The 19511-nt window shown below is 63.5% G+C and overlaps 2 protein-coding genes across 2 annotated transcripts; one reads left to right on the top strand and one right to left on the bottom strand.

Moving 5' to 3' along the window:
* Positions 1 to 927: 927 nt before the first annotated feature.
* SIGIRR (single Ig and TIR domain containing) lies at positions 928 to 6262 on the top strand. Its single transcript, XM_071761736.1, has 10 exons — positions 928 to 1133; positions 3039 to 3159; positions 3457 to 3643; positions 3726 to 3856; positions 4023 to 4163; positions 4276 to 4419; positions 4496 to 4598; positions 4674 to 4824; positions 5357 to 5537; positions 5672 to 6262. Exons 2-10 carry the CDS (start codon positions 3153 to 3155, stop codon positions 5866 to 5868), a joined length of 1242 nt encoding a protein of 413 aa, XP_071617837.1. The 5' UTR covers positions 928 to 1133; positions 3039 to 3152; the 3' UTR covers positions 5869 to 6262.
* A 129-nt stretch (positions 6263 to 6391) lies between these two features.
* PKP3 (plakophilin 3) lies at positions 6392 to 14141 on the bottom strand. The gene is made up of 13 exons (XM_071761735.1): positions 13685 to 14141; positions 12678 to 12754; positions 11808 to 12529; positions 11338 to 11461; positions 10991 to 11195; positions 10580 to 10754; positions 10205 to 10322; positions 9768 to 9935; positions 9239 to 9424; positions 8832 to 8985; positions 8204 to 8396; positions 7785 to 7872; positions 6392 to 7452 (listed from the first exon to the last, which is right to left on the bottom strand). The coding sequence occupies exons 1-13, from the start codon at positions 14124 to 14126 to the stop codon at positions 7417 to 7419; spliced, it is 2688 nt and encodes an 895-aa protein (XP_071617836.1). The 5' UTR covers positions 14127 to 14141; the 3' UTR covers positions 6392 to 7416.
* Between the last annotated feature and the right edge of the window lie 5370 nt (positions 14142 to 19511).

Here is a 19511-nt window from a genome sequence, read left to right as displayed (position 1 = left end):
TGCACCGCTCCTCTCCCAGGGTTTATTGTGTGGTTTTTGGGTTTTTTTTTCTTACAAAGCGGAGGGTAGAACCATTGTTTTGCCGGATCGGGAGCTGCAGCAGCGCTTCCTGGCCGGCTGGGCCCCACCCAGGCGCAGTGGGGAGGTATGAAGGCTGCGTGCCAAGAGCTCGGCACCAGCCCCGAGCCTCTCACCCTGCCGGAGTCGGGCCCTGTCCGGGGGAGAGCTGCCCCTTTTCTTCCCTTTTTAGCCCCAAAGCAGGTGCTGGGCGATGTGTTCGCTGTGTGTCCGGTCGGTGTTTCTCTGCGCCGGCCGGAGCTGGTTGCAGCCGCAGCAGAGCTCTGCCCGGGGACAGCGAGGGCTCTGACCGGTTCCCACGGATCATTATCAGTACCGGCCAGCACCAGCCGGACGAGCCACCCCGGGGTGTCGGCTCCAACCTGCAAAGAACCTTTTAAAATCATAGAGAGGAAGGAAACAGAGGGGAGACCCCTGGACTCCACCCCCCACCTCCCTCCATCTCACCTGAACCAAACCTGAGAGTGCTGAGTTTGTGGGTGCTCTGCAACCCTCACCCCAAACACAGCCTCTGCCCTGAGCAGACCCCCCCAGGCTGCTGCCGGGGAGCTGGAATTACCGGTGCCGGGTATGGGTTTCATCCTGCCCCGACACCTCCGTGGGCTTTTCCAGCCACGGGGGTTTCCTCCTCCTGCAACCTGCCCGGGGATGCTGGGTGGGGGGGGCTGGGGTGTCTTCCCTTTCTTTTTTTCTCTCTTTTTTTTTTTTTTTTTTTTTCTTTTTCCTTTTCCCATCCCCTACAGCCAGGGTTATTTAATTTATTTTTTTTTCCCCACAGGTTCAGGTGGAGATGGAGGTGGAGCAGCGGGATGGCCAACCCCTCCTGCAGGCCTGGCGCCCGGCCATTGGGGCAGTGAGCCCGGGGAAGGGCAGGGGCTGGGCTGCCAGGGGGGAAATAAATACAATACTTTAAAAAAAAAAAAAAAAATTAAAAAAAAAAAAATTAAAAGAGGAAATCCAAGCAGGGACCCGGCAGGTCCAGTCGGCGGGAGCGGCACAGGAGGTGCGTGGCTGGCGGGGAGCCTGTGGCCAAGGCACCGGGGGAAGCTTGGAAGGTAAATACAGCTCTGCTCTGCTCCGCTGCCCTTTCCGTGCTGACGCCGTCCCGGCCGGGGTCAGGAGGGTTTCACTGGGGTGCTGTGTGGCCCTGCTTGTCCCCCCGGCAGCTCTGCCCTGCCCCCTCCCCGTGCCCATGCTCTGGGGGTGCCACCACCCAAGCACCCACTGCCACCGCAGGGTCCTGTGCCGTGCTTGGAGCACCATGAACCCAGAGACGTGGGAGGACATGGGAGGGAGCTGCTGCCCATCACCCTGTGCTCCTCCCTCGCTGGCGGGCAGCAGCCCTGGCACCCTGCTCCCCTTTGGGCATCTGTCGCCATTGTGTGCCCTGGAGCCACGGGGCCCTGGATGGCTGCGCCTCTGCAGGGGCCAGGGAGGTGTTCAGGACCTCCCCCAAACTCCCCAGACAGTCTGTGTCTTGCTGGGGCTTCCTCATTTCCAGCTGTTGGAGCACAACAATTTACAGGTGACCCATCAGGTGGGAGCCAGAGCATCCCGCTGGGCAGAGGGAGCCCCTGGCCAGCCTGGGGTAGTGGCTCCCAGCTCCTTCCCCATCTGAGAGCAGGGTGGGCTGGCTCATCTCCATCCTTGGGCACAGAGGAACCCTGTCGTGCTTTAGGTCTCAATCGCTCTCCAGCTGCTCAAGCTGAACACTGGACAATCATCCCGCCTGTACCTTGACCCCCAGATTCACCCCGTGCCTGGCACCTGCTGTTTCTGCAGGGCCCAGCCCAGCCTCCACCCCCTCCTCTTACCCAAAACCAGTTTGCAACCGAGTGCGACCGAGCTCTGAGGCAAAGAGGCAGCTGAGAGAGATATTTTTGCCCCTCCTGGCCCCAGCAGTCACGCTGGATGTCTTTACAGATTACAAGGGCAAGACGATGTCCTTGTTATTCCCACACTGTCCCCAGCAGACACAACGCCCACCCTGGGGCTCTGGGGGTGTTTGGGGACAGAGGAGCCCAAGCCCTTCCCCATTTGCTCCTGGTGCCCCTTGGCACCAGTGGGGTGTGGGGTGTCCTCCCCAGTGCCACCCTCCCCGCGGGGCTATGGCAGTGCCACTGCCACCCAATGCATGATGCCAGCTGGGGGATGGTCCCACTGCTCCCCACCCGTCCCCACACGTGGCACACCTCTGCCCCAGCACAGCTGCAGGGGACCAGTACACTGAGCCCCCAAACCTGGGGGAAATGTGTGTCCAGGGGGACAAGCTCAATGCTACCAGAGCTCAGGAGTCTGGAACCCTGATATAAACTACAGAATCATCCACTCATCCAATGGTTTGGGTTGGAGGGACCTTAAAAATCACCCTGCCATGGTCAGGGACACCTCCCCCAGCCCAGGGTGCTCCAAGCCCTATCCAACCTTGGACACTGCCAGGGATGGGGCAGCCACAGCTTCTGGGGGGCAACCTGGGGGCCAGGGCCTCAGCACCCTCATGTCTGACATAAACCTCCCCTCTGCCAGTTTAAAGAGGTCACCTCAGGCAGGAAGCAGCACTGCAGCCCAGACAGGGGGCTGGCAGCACAAAGAGGGTCCCAGAGGGTCCCCCTGGATGCAGCCACGGGGGCAGCTGGCTGGGTCTCACACCCCGTGGTTGATCCATGACCACGGCTCCTTGCCCTTCAGCCAGAGCCACATTTTTTATGTCCTGAAGCCTCTGGTTGCTCATTAATCACCTCCCACCTGTAAATTCACGGTTGGCAAAGCCAGGCTGCGTGGGTAAGGACAGTGTCACAGTGCCACCAAGCCGGGGCCGGGACACTGGCTTTGGCTTTACCCCAGCACAGCACCCACCACCCCCCCGACCCAAAACGCCGCGGGTAGCGATGGGGACGTCCGGGACGCTCCCTGTGCCCGAAGCAGCCGGGGCTGACGGAGCCGTTTCTGACCTTTCCCAGGCCCAGCCCTCCCCGCGGCAGCCCCGGAGGACTTTGCCCCGCGGCAGAGCCGTGCGGGGGCTGTGCTGCCCGCCCACCCCGCGGCGATGCCGGCAGCTCCCCCGTGAGCACGCCATGGCAGGTAAGCTGCGAAACCAAACCCTGCCCCGAGTTCTCAGCCGGGATGGACCCCTCGCTGGGCGGGCACCACACAGGGTCCTGCTCAGTGCCCTGGCTTTGCCTCGTAGGGTGGGCAAGGGTCTGTCCCAGCCCCCCCAAACCAGCTCAGCCTGTTGCAGGAGAGCTGCAAGCACCTGAGCCCCGCGGCAGAGCTCGTTTTTCCGGGGAGGCTGGGATGGCTCCGAGAAGCTGCCTGCCCCAGCTGGGAGCTGGATCAGCTTTCCCACCTGAAACCCCCTTCCCTGCCGTGTCCCCCCAGACCTTTGCAGCGTGCCCCCCGAAATCCTCGTCCCGGCCACCAACGAGACGCTGGAGCTGGCGCTTGGGAGCCAGGTAACCCTGAACTGCACCGTGCGCTGGGCAGCCACCCAGCCCTGCCAGCACCTCCCTGCCTGGGCCAAAGATGGGCAGCCCCTGGGCAGCAACAGCAGCCAGGACACCACTTGGTAAGGAGCCCGTCCCAGGGTCTGTCCATCCACATCTCTATCAGGGTGGCTCCCAACCCACAGTGGCTCTATCTCCCCCCAGGCTCGCCCAAAATGCCTCAGAGTGGCTCCTTTGCAGCATCCTGCAGCTCAACCTCACACACGACACCGACTTTGGGGTGTTCACCTGCTGGGTCAGCAACGCCACAGCCACCTTCACCCTGCGGCGAGTGGGTAGGGACAGAAGGGGACAGAGCAGGGACAAGGGGGAGGGCAGCACCATTGGGACACCACTGCCTCTCCCAAGGGAGCCTAACGTGGCACAAACCCAACCCAAACCCAGAAAACCTGAGCTAGGGGCCACTGACCACACTCACCATGTCCTTCCTTGTCCTTGCAGAGGCAGCAGGGCATGTGCCTGCAGTGCTGGCAGCCCTCCTGGTCCTGGTGCTCCTGGTGCTCCTGGCTGGGCTTTATGTTCGGTGCCGCCTGAGCCTGCTCCTCTGGTACCAGAACCGCTACGGCGAGCTGGAGATCAATGGTGAGCTGCCAGGCCTGGGCACTGAGGTGGTAACCCCCCTACCCCAGACTGGGGGCTCTCTGGCAGGCAGAGCCCTCCCTGGTGTTCCATCCCCTGTCCCCATGGCCCCCAGACGGGAAGCTGTACGACGCTTACATCTCCCACGCCACCGCCCCGGATGACCGAAAGTTCGTCCACTTCATCGTGAAGCCACAGCTGGAGAACCGCTATGGCTACAAACTCTTCCTGGACGAGCAAAACATCCTGCCCAACTCAGGTAGGCACCAGACCCACACTGGGCTGGGCAGGGGAGCAACGCCAGGACCTGGGGCTTGAGCTCCCTTTGCCCGCAGAGCCCTCAGCCGATCTGATCATGAACGTGAGCCGGTGCCGGCGGCTCATCCTGGTCCTCTCCGTCGCCTACCTGGAGCAAGACTGGTGCAACAGCAGCTTCAGGTAGGAGTGGGTCCTGTGCTGCGGGGAGAAGGGCTGGTGGGTCCTTTCCCCTCCTACCACTGGCCTGTTTCACAGGGAAGGGCTCTGGAGGCTGCTGGAGCTTTCCAAGAAACCCATCTTCATCATCTTTGAGAGTCAGTACCGGGAGATCACCCACCCTGCCATCAGCCTGCTGAAGCAGTACCGACACGCCGTCACCTTGCTGGTGTGGAGAGCTGGCTCCATGGTGAGAGCCGAGCGTGACCCCCTCCCACCCACACCACCCTTCCCTCCCCAGCACCCCATGTTGTGTCAGCCTCCCCATAAGGCTCCAGGGCTGCTCCCTGTGTCTTGGTGCTGCTAAAAACCAGGACGGGGCACTCGTCCTTCAGAGGTGATATTTGAAAACCCAACAGCAACAGCCCCAGCTCTGGGTAATCACTCCCCAAACCCCAAACTCAGGTGCTCAGGAGCCCCTGACTGCTCTGGGCTTTCCCCCAGCCTTGGCTCCCAGAGTGAAGCTCTGGCCCATGGCTGCTGTGGCCATTCCAGGGCCAGGCTGGGAGCTGCAGCCCTCGGGAGGGTTTCGGCAGGTTAAGCCGGTTTCTCCGCCAGTGCTGGGCACGGTGCCACGCCAGGAGCACAGCCCTCCCCGTGGCTGAGCTCCCAGCCCTGGGAAGAAGGAGCTGAGCCCCAAGAAGATCTCCTGAGCCTCATACAGAGCTGGGCTTGGCTTTGTGGTGGTCCCAACACAACTCCTCTGCTCCCTGCCCCTGCAGACCCCCTCATCGGACTTCTGGAAGGAGCTGTGCCTGGCCCTGCCCCGCAAGGTCTCCTCCCAGGGGACCACAGGGGACCCGCAGACCCAGCTGCAGGAGGACAAGGACCCCATGCTGATCCTGCACAGCAGCTACCTGGACAGTGGGGGAGACCTCCACCCAGATGGGGACCTCGGGACAGGTCCTTGTCTCCTGCTTCTTCTCCTGGTGGGGGGCAGACTGGGTCCTGAGGCCACCTTTGAGCTGTGCTCCACCCTCCTGAGGTGGGTTCAGCCCCCTCCCCACCACCTAAACCCATCTCCCTCCTCTCTCCAGGCCTCCGAGGGTACGTTTTTGGGAGCCCCCTGCCTCCTCGCCTCCGTGGCCCCCGCACTCCCCTGGCCTCAGCTGCCGGCACGACAGAGGACACGCAGCTGAGGGACAGCCACGAGCTCGATGTCTCAGACCTGGGGTCACGCAACTATGGTGCCCGCACAGACTTCTACTGCCTGGTGACAGAGGATGACATCTGAGAGTGGCCACGGGCCAGCATGGGTGGCATCCCCCATCCCTGTGGGGCTGCATGAACCCAGAGGAGCCCGAGTGTTATGGTGGGACCAAAGCCAAGGTCTTGGTGGGAAAGACAGGAGCTGGCTCCTTCTGGCAGCATGCTCCATGGTGGAAAACCATCACCAGGGGACACCCCTGCTCATACTGCCTGGGCACCCTTGGGTGCTGTGCCCCTTGCCATGGGCTCCAGGAAAGGTTTTCTGTGTGATGGACAAGTGTTGGGATGGGTGATGCTCCCCGAGAAGCAACACACCCAGTCCCAGCAGCCCAGGGGCCAGGTAATGCTGGGGGGGGAGTGGCTGCAGCACCCTCCCTCCCACAGAAACCCCCCTGGCAATAAAAATGCTGCTGCTCCCAGTGGGTCTTGTCCATCTGCGTGGACATGGGTGCCCCTGGTGGGTTTTGGGGCAGGCAGCACTGTGTCCTGTCCCTGTACCACATCCCACATCCTGCGGGCTGCTCCCCTCCCACCTGCCAGGCAAGAGCATCCATCAAGGCCTTTATTTTGGGGTACTCCGGGCTTGGGGAGTTTGTACACAGAGAGCTGGGGAGACAAACACCCCGTGACACCCAGCCCCACTCCTCCGGGGGGGGTCACACCAACCCTGGACATGTCCCCTCCCAGCAGTGCCACCGGTCTTCCCCCCACTCCCCACTCTACCTCGTTTCCCCCCGGGGGTGCACAATGTCCCCCAAGCCCCGGGTCTCCCCCCCCCCAGCCCCCCGGCAGAGCGAAGCCACCACGCAGCCCACCCTGAGCTTCAGATCCGCGGCCCCACCAGCGCCAGGCACCCGGGACACATCCCCACCCCATGGGGAGGCACCACACCAGCCAGGAGCACAGGGACAGTCCCTGCAGGCTGTTCGGGTGGGGACATTGTGGCACTGAGACCCCCCCCAGCTTCTCTCAGCGAGGGCCCGAGCATCCTCAGCCACAGCCCCTGCACAGGGGCACTCAGCTGCCCGTTGCCAGTGCTGCTTCCCAGCTCCTTGCAGCTGCTTTGGCACCCCCTAAAAACCTGGGAAGCCCCCATGGATGTCCCAACAAACCCCCTGAGCTCGGCAAAGCCCCCTCCCCACCCAGAGGGAAGCCCACAGCCTGCCCTGCTCCCATGCAGTGGCACCAGACCCCAGTGCACCCCGAGCCAGGGAGCTGGGGTGCCCCCCGGAGCCCCCTCCTCACCAGCCCCCCCCAAGCAGCTCCTGCCCCCCTGCTGAGCCACCACCCCCTGAGCAGGCAGGGTCCCTGGGGGCTGAAGACCCTTGGGTGCAGTGGGGCTGTCCCCCTCTACCTGGGGTCCCAGTGGGGCCCCGTGACAAAGCCAAAAGCTGTCACCGGCTGTGGCAGGAGGGAGGACAAGTGTCCCCAACACGGGGAAGGGGGAGGCATGAGGGACACAGCAGGGACTACACTACAGGGTGGGGGTCTGGTGGTGAGGAGCCTCCCCAGGACACGAGGAGCAGCCCAGCAGGGAGAGCCAGGGCCAGGCAGGTGGCTCCTGGGGTTGTCCTCACAGGCCAAGGAAGTCCTCCTTCCGGTACCCCTTCTGCAAGGAGACAAGGCCACCGTCACACGGGGGGGACACACCAGCACTGTCACCCCTCCTGCCCAGGACACCCCTGCCTGCCCCTCGCTGGGGTGGGAATGCCAACACAAACACCAACAGGGCCGTGCTGTCCCCACGCTGGGCATGTGGCTGTCCCCTCCCTGCTGGTGCAGGTGCCACCACAGAGAGGGAGGGATGGAGTTGGGGGCCACCGCATGCCTGGAAGCATTTGGGTAGTGTGGCTTTCTGGGGTGAAACCCTGACCTTCACTCCCGTGGGACCCCCTCCCAGGATCCCACCAGCCAGAGGAGGCACCCAAGGGTGGCACGTACCATCTTGAAGTCCCGGTGGAGCTTGGTGTACTGCCACATGTTGCCCAGGAGGCTGGCTGCTGCTCTTGAGGACTTCTCATGGTCCGAGCTGGGACAGAGAGAGGACACAATGAGCTCTGATGCCACCAGCCCAGAGACACCACCCCAGGAGGGGCTGAGGGTGGGGATTTAGTGCTGATGGGAAGAAGCAGAAAACTAAAGGCTGGAGCACACCACGATGGGCAGGATGGGAAGTGCTTTTGCCAGGAGAGGTGAGAAGCACCCACATGGGAAGATGGTGGCTGCAGCAATGGACAACTCCATGGTGGGCTGTCCTGAGGAGCCCAGCACCAAACCTTGGGAAGAGACTGGTTATGGGAGGGAGCAAGGGAGGAAGGGAAGAGCAGGACTGGACAGCAGAGTGGACAGGGAGCTCCCACCTGTCCCTTCTCTTCTTGATGTAGAAGAGCTTCCTGAGGCCATCAAAGTAGACGATGTCACGGGCAGCCATGGGGCTCTCCACCACCAGGTTGTTGAGGACTGCGATGATGTTGACGATGACATCAGCGGGTGGTGCCTTGTCCCCGATGCTCCCTGGCAGCTTCTCGATCAAGTGGCTGACCACCTTGGTTGCTGGTGGGCAAAGGCATCACGTCAGGGCTGGTGGCCAAACCCAGGGGACACACAGCAGCCTGGGAGTGAACCCTGCAACCCCAGGGGGCAATGAGGGAACAGAGGGCCCAGCCAAGGACCTGCAGGGCAGCACCAAGGACATCTCCAAGCCCTTTGCTCTCTGGAGTCTCCACTGAGACCCCTTGGCACCAGGAAGAGGCGTTTGGGGACAAGAAGAAAGCCAAGTGAGACGGTGGGGTTGGAGGTAGAGCAGAAGCTGTGGGGGTTGTTTGGTTCCTGGGGTGGGGGGCAGACCATCCACCACATTCTCAGTTGGGAAGAGGGATGCAGGGGCGCAAAGGTACTGAGACACAGCTGGAGGCCAGACCAAGGAGGAACAGGGTGGGGGGTGTCCGTGGGGCTCCTGCTGCAGCCCCAGCACACCCTGGCACTCACACATCTCATCCTTGTTGCGGGCGTGGCGGGAGAGGTTGCGGATGAGGCCGGTGAGGGAGCGCAGTTGGTGGTGGTCAGCGGTGCGGACGCGGTCCAGAACAGGGTTGAGGATGCGCTCCTGCTCCAGGGCCAGCCGGCTCAGCACGCCCGCCCACTGCCAGGAAAACACCCGCTGGGAGACCCCCAACACTGCCACCTCCACCCACCACATCCTCCTCCCCCTCCTCCTCCTCCTCATCCTGCTCAGCAGGGCCAGGACAAGGTGACTGTGCCCAGGTGGTGAGCAGCAGGACGGCCACGGCCCCCACCCAGGAAAGGCAGGTTGGTGTGTCCCCTCCCTGGGCACGGCTATGACTGGCTGTGACATGGTGGGGACAGCCCGGGGAAGTTCCTCTCCGTGTCCTCACCCTGCGGTCCCCGGCAGTGATGTTCTGCAAGGCGCCCGAGGCCGCCTCTGTCGTGTGCTTGTTGAGCTCGCAGCGCTGCAGCAGCCGGTTGTAGATGCCGACGATCTGAGGGTTCCAGAGCCACTCCATACCTTTGGGGTCCTTGGAGACCTCCGTGAAGGTGACAATGTCCGCGTTCAGGTAGTGCTGCAAGGATGGGGGAGGCACCATTAGATGTCCCCTCATCGTCCCTCAGTGCTGGTGTCCCCCTTCCCCTCAACTTTTGGGCTGGCAGTGACCTGGCAGGTCACCCCGGCTGTGTCATGCCCCATGGCACAGCAAAACGGGCTCGGCACCCTGATTCACCTCCCCACACCCCTGATTCACCTCCCCACACCCCTGATTCACCCTCTGCTGAGATCACCCATGTGTCCCACCCACCAGCCCAGGCCAGCGTCCACCTCCGCCCCAGCGTCACCTCCGCTGCCAGCTGCTTCCCAGTGCCAACCCCACCCCGGGTGACATGGCTGTCATGGTCCCCACTGCTGACCTCTCGTGCCTTCTTGCTCTGGGGGCTGAAGCAGCCCACCAGCTCCCCTGTCACCATGCCACTGGTGTTCCTCCTGTGGCCTTCCAGGCGCTGGAGGGAGGAGGGGGGCATCTCGTCGTAGAGGCGGTAGGAGAGGTTGCGTAGGACGCAGACGGCGTTCTCCACGCTCTAAGGGGGTGATGGGACACCAGGGTGTCAGTTCTTGTGTCACCTGCCAGGGCATCTCCAGCTGGCGTGTCCCCCAGGCCACTATCCCGTGGGGCTTCCTTGGCCAGAGGCACCCCGAGGACACCAGAGGTGCACGGTAAGGTGGAATGGAGCCAGGCTGGTTGTCCCACCACCACCTCAGGACGTGCACCTGATGGCCTTGACACTGGGCTGCCAGGAGCAGCAGCCCCTCTGGGGGCAACCAAACCCCCCCATCTCCCGGGGCTCACCTTATCCTCTGACTTGCCCACTTCCAGGGAGCTGTTCACGTAGTGGATCATGGAGTCCACCAGCCCGTGGCACTCACGCATCTTCTGTCGGGTCTGCTGGCTGGCAGAGCTGAGGTTCCTGCACAAGGAACATGGGGCCATCACAGTGAAAAGGGGCTTCCCCACAGGCCCCCACCCCTCCTGCCACCAGGCTTCACTGAGTGGAGAACAGCTAACACCCCTCCTGGGACTTTGCCTTGATGCACAAGAACTGCAAGGGATGGGGACCCCAGAAACACGCTCTGGGGATCGTGCTGCCTATGTACACAGACGGTGTCTCCTCCCCCTCCCAAATCTTTGCCCACAGCAGGACAGGAGCTGGCCCAGAGCAGGTACCTGAGGAAGCCTGTGGAGTTATAGAAGATCTCTGCCTCTGAGGGATTCTGCTGGATGACTCCTGAGCCCCCCAGCCCAGACAGGGGGACCAGGACCAGGTCCGTGAGCTGCTCCAGTGTGTCCCGGGCCAGGCGATCCTTCAGATTGTCACTGGAGGAGAGATTCCACAGGATCCCTGCACAGAGAGGGATCCTCAGTCATGGGGTGTCTGGGGAGCACCCACCCAGGCTCACCTCCCCAGGGGGGCCCTCGTACTGACCACCTGTGGCCAGGAGCAGCCACAGGACATGGTGGGCAGCACCAATGCAAAGAGGTCACCCCCGTCAAGCGTCATCCCAGCTTTAAGCATGGGGCAGGGGCACCATGTGCCCTCCTCAGGGGATCCAGGCCCCTGCTGCCACCGTCCCCAACCTGTGACATTCTTGCGGAGCTCGTCGTCGGGCTCCCGCAGCGTCCGCATCAGCTCGTAGATGCCGTTCTCCTCCACCAGTGCCAGCTTGTTCTCGGCGTTGTCGTAGATGAGGTTGCGCATGGCGCCGGTGGCATGGCGCTGCACCTCCTGGTTGGGGCTGTTGAACAGCTTCACCAGCTTGGGCATGGCCTGGAGGCTGCGGGCCTGGGAGGGGAGAGCCCGGCAGGGTTGAGACGTCCTCCCATTCAGCAAGGGCTCCCTCCATCTCCTCCACCCTTCCCTGGGTGCCCCCCCGTGTCAGAGGAGCTGGGTACAGCCCCCTCTCCTTGGGCTCCTGGGTGCTCACCTGCTTCTTGGCGTTGCTGTCACTGTAGCATTTGTGCTGGAGGTAGGCAGCACCCAGGACCTGCAGGTTGGGGTCGCTGGCTATCAGGTATTTCACTGCAGAGGGCAGGTCGATGTCATCAAACCTGGAAGCCACAAAGAGGTGAGAAAAAGCCCAACTACAACATCCCACAGGGGTCCTCCATCTCTGCACCCCATGTCTCAGAGGAGAGCTGTCAACTCATCTCCCTCCCCACCATGCTCTTGGGACCTGGCTCTCCAGGCCCAGGTGAATGAGTACCTTTCTACCCTCAGGACATGCCCGTGAGAAGAGCAGGACACATGTGGAGACCAAACCACACGTGAGTCTCCCACAATGGACCAACTGATGCCCACCATCTTGCCTCTCCCTTGCAGCAAAGGTTACCCCAGGCAGGAGATGGAGGGGTTTGCCCTCAACCGAGTGACTGAGGTGGGGAGACAAGGACTCACCCCCCGGCGTGGTGGCCGAGCAGCGTGCTGTGCCCGTTGTACATCTCCATGGCGCGCTGGTCCTGCAGGTGGTGTCCGGACTCGGCCAGGCTGCGCACGGAGGGCGCGCGGGAGCTGTGCTCCACCATGCCCATGTAGGAGCTCCCGACGCCCGCCTGGGAGGCCGCCTGGACGCTGCCGAAGGAGCCGGCACTGAGGCGCGAGCGGTTGTTGCTCTGGAAGCGCTGGAGCGTGCGCATGGCGGGCGCGCGGATGGTGCGGCTCTGGGTCACCTCGCTGCCCTCCAGCCAGTCGGAGGCGGCCTTGGCGGCGGAGCCGGCGCTCAGCTGCCTCTCGAAGGTGTAGGAGCGGGCGAAGCCGCCGTTGCCTTGGCTCTTGTAGAGGGGGCGGTGGCCCAAGGGGTCCAGCTGCTCCGAGAGGACGCTGTAGCGGTCGTCAGCCGTGGCAGCGGGGGGCAGCGGCCCGTCGGTCAGCCGCAGCGAGCGCAGAGAGAGGGTGTCCAAGTTCTGCCGGGAGCGGTAGTTGCGCTCGTGGAAGGAGCTGGGCCGTGGTGAGGTGTTGGCAGCCTGCGACATGGCGTAGCCATAGCCCCGGCCCTTGGCCAGGCCCCCGTTGCTGATGGTCGCCATCCGCTTGTGCGGGGTGAGGTCCACTGCTGAGCGCGAGGACCAGCTGCTGCCCTTCAGTGTCCCAAAGTCCTTCTTGGCCAGCGGCTGGTAGAGCTGCAGGGGGTTAGGGGGTGGCCGTGAGCCTGGCTCTCCGTCCCACCAAGGGGACGGGAAGGGTCGGGGCTGAGAGCCAAGGCTAGGTCTCTGCTACCATCACCGGCTGCCACAGTGATGGGCGCTGGCACAGGGCCAAGATACCTACCGAGGCTTTGGGGTCCAGACCATTGCTCTGGGAACGGGAGCTGAAGGAGGAGCGCAGGGTCGTGCTGTACTGACCACCTGTGGCAAGGGGAAAAGGGTCAGTGACAGCACTGAGGTGGGGGGGGGGGGGAAAGGGGGACTAAAGATGACCTCGAAATCATCCCAGGGCAACCCGATTCAGGAGTCAGGGGATGAGGGAGCAGGAGGACACTGCCTTCTGCTTGCCGGCAGCAGGGAGCAGGAGGTGGCCTCCCCACCTCTCATCATCCCTGGAGGCAAGGGGACTAATTGCCACCTTGGTGGGGACACAGCAGCTCAGCCCGGTCCCCTCCACCACAGCCGGATCAGCAGCCCAGGCACCCCCCAAAACCAGTCCCAGCACCACCACCCTTGGGATGGGGCCCCAGCAGGAAGCCCCTGCCCTCCCGTGCCACCCTGCTGCCTTGTCACCACCCCAAGGCCACCGGTAGGGACAGGGATGTCACCAGCCCTGGTGGTGACAGGAGCGTGATTCATGCTGGGTGCCCGGGGCAGCCCTTGGGGTGCCAGGGGAGGGTTCTCTGCCCACCACCGGGGTCCCCCAGCACCCTGGGTCGAGGGCTTTGGTGAACGGGGCGAAGCAGCAGGGCGGAGGCCATGAGCGCAGACGTTAAATGGAGGAGCTTGGAGCCCAGCCAGCCGTGCCTCTCAGAGCCCAGGGGGGCCAGGGAGGGATCTGCCAGGACTAGAAAACCCCCTTACAGCCCAAAGCGGGGTGCGGGACCCCACAGTGCAAACATCCCCTAAGAGGGTGAGTGGGGAAATTGAGGCACGACCACTGAGTTGGGTGAACTGAGCCCAGGCTGGGGTCCTCCCACCCCCATCCCCAGTGCTGGGGGAGCAGCAGGGGGCTCGGGGGGGCTCAGCTGGGGTGGGGGGCACAGGTCCCCAGCTTGGGGACACAAGGTGAAGCCCTCACCATCCGAGGGGCTCCCAACAGGGGAACCATGGGAAGGGGGGGTATCCCACCTCTGCTGCCGTCGGCGTGGTCGGGGACGTCGTGGCGGGTGGGCGCTTGTCCCCGCAGCATCATGCGGATGCGGACCTGCTCCTGGACGCGGGCGCTGCGCAGCCGCTGGGCCTCGGCCGCCTCCCGGCCCCGGCCGTCCAGCTGCCGGTCGGAGGGCAAGGCCAGCGAGCAGACACCGGCCTCGGGCTGCAGGGCCGAGAGCAGGAAGGTGTTAGTGTCCTGCACGGTGGTGGCCATGGCTGTAGCGACGGTGGCGGCGGTGGTGGCGGCGGTGGGGCGGAGGGCGAGGCGAGGCGAGGCGAGGCGGGCTGCCCCGCGCAGGTGAGCGGCAGCGGCGGCTCCCGGAGCCGTGGGGAGGCACCGGGCCCGCCCCGCCGCCGCCACGCCTCGGCCTCCACCGCCGGCGGGGAGGAGGGGGCCAGGCTGGGCCCCTGCAACCATCGGCACCCACCGCCGGGGCAGCCTCGAGGGGACGAGGGCACGAGGGAGGTGGGTGGCCCTGGGTGGGGGGGTCCGACCTGCGGACCCCAGAGGTGGGATCCGGACACCACCCCCCCAGGCAACTTCCCTGTTGACCCCCAGAGTGCTGGGCAGCCCTACAAGTGAGCCCCAGACCCACAGGTGGCCACTCTGGGGAGCCCCAGACCCCCCCATGGCTGCCCAGCAGAGCCCCAGGAAGCCTCCCATGGCCTCCAGACCCCCGCATTGCCCCTTGAAGTACCTGTGGCCCTTGGGCAACCATCCTGGAGAGCCCTGGAGCCCTGGGCAAGCTCCTCAGCTAGGTCTGGACCCCCACATGCCCTCCTGGGAAAGCCCTAGACCCCCAAGGCCGCCTCTCCAGTGCCTCCCAGACCCCCCATGGTGTTTCTCCAATGAGACCAAGACCCTCAGACCTCTGGGCAAGCTCCACAGCCAGCCCCAGACCCCAATGACCCCACCGGCAAGCTCTGGGCACCCTCCCCGAGAGCCCCAGACCCCCAAGCCACCTCCTAGGAGAACCGCAGGGGTCTGGACAGCCCCATTGCTGCCCGCAGCCCCCCGCCACAGCCAGCAAACCCCTCGGGTGCAGGGGGCTGATCTGCCAAAGGGCCAGAGCGGGGGCTAATTGGCGGTAATTACCGGCCGGGCCAGACCCTCCCTGCTTTGCTTTTCAAATCAGCCGGGGAATTAAAAAAAAAAAAAAAACCAAAAACAAACCAAAAAAAACAACCAAGCAAACAGCAACAGTAATAATAATAAATAAATAAAAAAGAAGGGCGGCTGAGCGGCGGCGGGCCCGGCGGTGAGGAACGCGGGTGACTCAGCCGCTGCCATCGCACAGGTACTCATTAGACTCGCCCCACCCGCCCCGGCAGACCCCGGCACGGCCGGGATGGGGGACGCCACGTCCCGGGCTCCCCTCCCCGGCCCCATCCCGGTGTGCTCGGGAAGGGGTCCCCAGCCCCCCATGGTGTTATTTGACACCGCTGCCCCCTCAGCCCCCTGAGTCGCCAACTGAGCTTCTCACTCCTGAGCCGAGCTGTGGCCGTTCTCAGCCGCACCCAGACACTCTGACTGTTTCCCTGCTGTTTTGCCCGTCGGGTCGGGCACGGCACACGGGTCTGGGGAAGCCGGCGTTGGCTTTGGCCGTTTGAGGGCCAGCGTGGCGACGCGGCCCCGGCTCCCCAGCCAGCCCTAGCTCAGCGTTTGGTGCCACCGCGCCGGACCCCGCCTGGCAGAAGCGTGACAGGGTTCTGGCAGCCAGGCTTTACAACACCTGGTGATGACAATGCCACCAAGAGGTTGATGACAACTCCAGGGTGACTTTGGAGCTTCCATGGGAGGGTGAAAAGGGCGGCTGTCCTCCAGGAATGTGCCGCCGTCAGCAGGAGCAGCGGTAGATGCCAGGGCGGGGTGGCCAGGGCTGCGGGCCAGGGTTTTGGGGTGACGGTCTCTGCCTGGTGGCCTCACAAAACCCCAGAGGTCTGCAAATCCCCGTGCCACCACTGCATCATACCCGGGGACTAGTGTGTCCCCTTCTTCTTGGGGCAAGAAACCCACCTCCCCAGTTTGGGAGTGGTGTCCAAGGACTTCATGTATCCTCTAGGAGTCCCCTGCATTTGGGTGGGGAGGGGGGGAACAGCGCCCAGGGATAACCCTAAGGGTCGTCTGTGTGTACCCCCGACCCACCACCCCCCTTCTTCTCCCACCCACACAGGGAGGTGCGAGTGCACCGAGTTTGGCAGAGCTCAGCCAGGCGCTCCCAGCCCTCTGAGCTGGGATGAATCACGGGTTTCCCCCCGGGAGCAGGCGGGGAGGGTTGTTCGCTCCCTATGCAAGCTGGAGCTTGTCCATCATCCCCGTGCCAAACATCAAGGGGCTTGGGGGTGACACCAGAAGCCCCGCTGCAGGGCTCCAGGTGTCACCCCCAAGCCCACTGGCAGCCCCGTGCACCAAAGGATGCTTCAAAAGCAGCAAATTGCACTTCAAAAGCAGCAACAAAAAAAACATTTGGAGGAAAATCACGGAGTTCCCAAGGGATCTGGCCGCAGGCAGGGTGACACAGAGTTAAATAAATTCATTCTGAGGGGTCCCTGCAGCCAACACTGACCCCCGCCGCCCCCAGAGCCCTTCCTGTGTGGGGTGACAGGCAATGTCCCCAGGGACACCCCCAGCTCCTGTCCCCAAAACCAAGTCCCCAGGGGAGGCTGTGGGTGCCACCAGCATTTCAAGCAAGGGAGGGGCCGACAGGGCACCGCGCACCCTGACCACAGGCACACGTGTGCCAAGAACCACGCCGGGGGAAACTGAGGCACAAGGAGTTTAAAAACAACAACAACAACAACAAAAACCCCAACAACAACAAAAGCCTCTTGGTCAAAGCTGGCAAAATCTGGCATCCACATTGCCCCTTCCCACCCAGCGCACAGGGACTGGTGCCACCAGGGACCCGCATTGGGGACAACCATGACGATGGGTGCTGGAGCAATTGTCACATACCTTGTTGGGTGGCCCCGGAGGGCCATTGCCCTGCAGCATCCTCCTGGGCAGGCGGGTGCACCCCTGGGTGCTACACGGGTGCTGGGTGCAAGGGGTGGGCGATGCCGTCTGCAGCAGGCGTGGGGCTCCGGCTTGGGCCCGCCCCGCCACCTTACCCAACCAGTCTCCTCGTTGTGCTACTTTTGCATGTGAGCTCCAAACCCGCTCACCTCACAGCCAAGTTTGCACTTTTTTGGGGCTTGTGGCTGATCCACAAAAAGCCTCAGCATGGCTGAGGGGCTGGCAGGGTGCCCAGGGGTCCTGGCTGCCCCATCCCAGGCAGTGGAGCCACATCTCAGCTGCCTGTGTGGTGCTCCAAAAATGCACCATTGGTCCTCACCAGCACCACGGCCATGGTCCAGCGTGCCCGTCCCACCACATCCCCTTGACCAGGAGGGGTTTGGGGCTGCCAAAAGGAAAAGATGGGAGGAAGGCAGAGCCAGGGGTGTGTGGGGTTTTAGGGGGCTTCCCCAGGGGTTCACAGGGAGCGTGTTTGTGTGCGTGGGATGGAGCAGAAGCCCTTTGAAGCCAGATAAGCTGAGAGGGAGCATTTGAAACGGGCCAAACCAGTTTGGGGGCCATCGCTTCCACCATCAATGCAGCCCGCACCTGGCCCTCACTGGGGGCTGCCAAGAGGTCACCCCCCAGAAAATCCCAGCACAGGACCACCACTGGGCCACAGCCTGGCCTCAGCCCAGAGGTATCAGGCAGGACCCCGAGCTCCTGCTCCACCAACCACCTGGAGCTAGGCTGGGGTTTGCCTCCACCACCCCAAACCATCCCCAGCCCCTTCACAGCAACCCCCAGGGCAGAGCAGACACCAGGGATGCTCCTGGACCTGCCCACACCCCTCTGTCACTTCGGGCTCTGACACCTGGTCTGGAGAGGCTCCCTGTGGTCCCCACATTGTGGTCACCACATGACCACAGCTCAGCCACTACCAGAGAAACAAAACCCCCCTGCCCCTTGCTGCTGGCACTGCCCCGGGCAGACACCACTGACAGCTCCACACTGTCCCCAGCGGGCTGGACCCGTGTCCCCACTGGGGTTGGGGACATCCCTCCTAGCTCTGGATTTGGCTGATCCCGGTGCCTTCTTTGATGCTTTGGGAGCTCCTGGGGATGGGAAGCTGCTGGAAAAGTCGTGCCTAAGGAAAGGCGGGTCTGGGGAGCCCACTGCTAGCCCCGGGGCCACCAGCCCTGCCCGGGACTCTTCAGCCCACGGGCCAACTCCCAGCACAGTGGGCAGAGCCCTGGCCCACAACAAAGTGCTCTCAAACTGCTGGAAAAAAACAGGCAGCGTGCAGAGAAAAACCCACTGCCTGCACCCCACCCCCCTGCCAGAAGCACGGAATTGGGGGTGAAAAGCTCCCCCGAGCCCCCAGCTGCGACTGCTTCCTGCTGGCAGAGCCCCTAGATCCATCCTCCCCCCACAGCCAGCTCAGGGGAAGCCGGGGGGACAGGGTGGGGAGTTAAACACTGCTGGGGATGGGGTGGGGCGGTCTCAGGTCTCCCGGGGGTGCGGGGATGTTGGGAGCTGCCGGCGCGGGCAGCAGCGAAGCGGTGGGCACAGCCACCCCCGGGCAGGGACAGGAGGAGCTGAGGGCAGCAGGACCACGTCGTGGGGGTGGGGGGGCCCGGGGGACACCCTGGCACGGCCACCCTGCCATCCAGCCCGGGGGGCATCGGGGGAGCCCCCAGGCAGAGCACGGGGCGCCGGCAGCTCCCGGGTGGGGCCCCGCTGTGGGGCGGAGGTTTCAGCAACCTCCCGGCAAGCCCGGGCGTGTGTCCCGGCGCTGCGAACGCGGCTCCTGCCTCCTCCTCCAGCACCAAAGGGACCCCCTGGCCCCCCCGCCCGCGCCCACCCCAGGGAGCACGTCCGGGTCCCGTCCTCACCCTCTCGTTGGGCCCCCCTTTCCTGGGAGGTTCCAACCTTTATCCCAGCAGCAGCCCAGGGCAAGGCTGCGGCTTCCTCAGCCTCCCGGGGTGTCACAAACGGTGACTTCGAGGATCGTCCAAGCCTCCACGGCCACCGCCCGGGGACGAGGGAGGGGCAGTGGACAACCTGGCTGCCGGTACCTACCGCCTGTCTGGGTACCACATCCCTGCCAAGGCCCCGGGGCGATGGAGGGGAAGGAAATCCCAGCCAAGACATTGATTTTATTTTTTAAGAATAATTAAAAAAAAAACCAACAAAAAAAACCAAGAAAAAAACCAACAACAAAAAAACCCAAACCCAAAACAACTGAAAACCAGACAAAAACTTCCTGAAAACAGCTTCCTACCTGATAATTTCACAGAAATTAGCTTGGAAACATCATTTGCTCTCCCCCCTGCTCCTGTACCTGCTTTGGGCAATGCCAGCCCATCCTGCCAGGGGGCTCTGCCTCCCCCGCAGCTCTGGGGAGGGTCTGGGCATCCCCAGTGGGCTCATACTCCCCTTGCTCACTCCAGTGGGTACCAATAGCCCCCTCTCTCCCCCGAAAAAACAGCTCAGCTTTCTAGCCAGGCCCAGGGACAAGGCGCTGGGTGTTTTGGGGGCATTTTAACTCAAAAGGGGCTGCAGAGCGCCAGCTGCGTGCTTGGGTACTGCTTCCCCCCCAGCATCTCCATCCTGGCACAGCCCCTGGGGATCCACAGCACAGCGGCTGGGGATCCCCTGGAGCATCTCTCCTCCCAGCACTAGGACGCCCACCACCCCGGCACTCATGAGTTCATAATAAATTCATTTCTGACTAAGAAATTAGACCCCTAAGAAAAAATCCACCACCCACTTTCACCCTCCCCGCTCCCCCCCCCCCCCCTCCTC

This window comes from Heliangelus exortis, chromosome 18 (assembly GCF_036169615.1).
Source record: "Heliangelus exortis chromosome 18, bHelExo1.hap1, whole genome shotgun sequence".
Classification (NCBI taxonomy): Eukaryota; Metazoa; Chordata; class Aves; order Apodiformes; family Trochilidae; genus Heliangelus; species Heliangelus exortis.
Note: the sequence above shows the minus strand (reverse complement) of the source record. Positions and strands in the feature narration are given on the sequence as shown.

What these genes read in the sequence shown, in the direction of transcription:
- SIGIRR (XM_071761736.1), top strand. An exon ending in CTTCACCCTGCGGCGAGTGG is followed by an intron (nt 3,857 to 4,022) that starts GTAGGGACAGAA and finishes TTGTCCTTGCAG; the next exon opens with AGGCAGCAGGGCATGTGCCT. An exon ending in CGGCGAGCTGGAGATCAATG is followed by an intron (nt 4,164 to 4,275) that starts GTGAGCTGCCAG and finishes CATGGCCCCCAG; the next exon opens with ACGGGAAGCTGTACGACGCT.
- PKP3 (XM_071761735.1), bottom strand. Translation starts at nt 14,126, where the DNA reads ATGGTTGCAGGGGCCCAGCCTGGCCCCCTCCTCCCCGCCGGCGGTGGA. An exon ending in ACAGCAACGCCAAGAAGCAG is followed by an intron (nt 11,196 to 11,337) that starts GTGAGCACCCAG and finishes CTCCCCTCCCAG; the next exon opens with GCCCGCAGCCTCCAGGCCAT. An exon ending in GCTCCGCAAGAATGTCACAG is followed by an intron (nt 10,755 to 10,990) that starts GTTGGGGACGGT and finishes CTCTCTGTGCAG; the next exon opens with GGATCCTGTGGAATCTCTCC.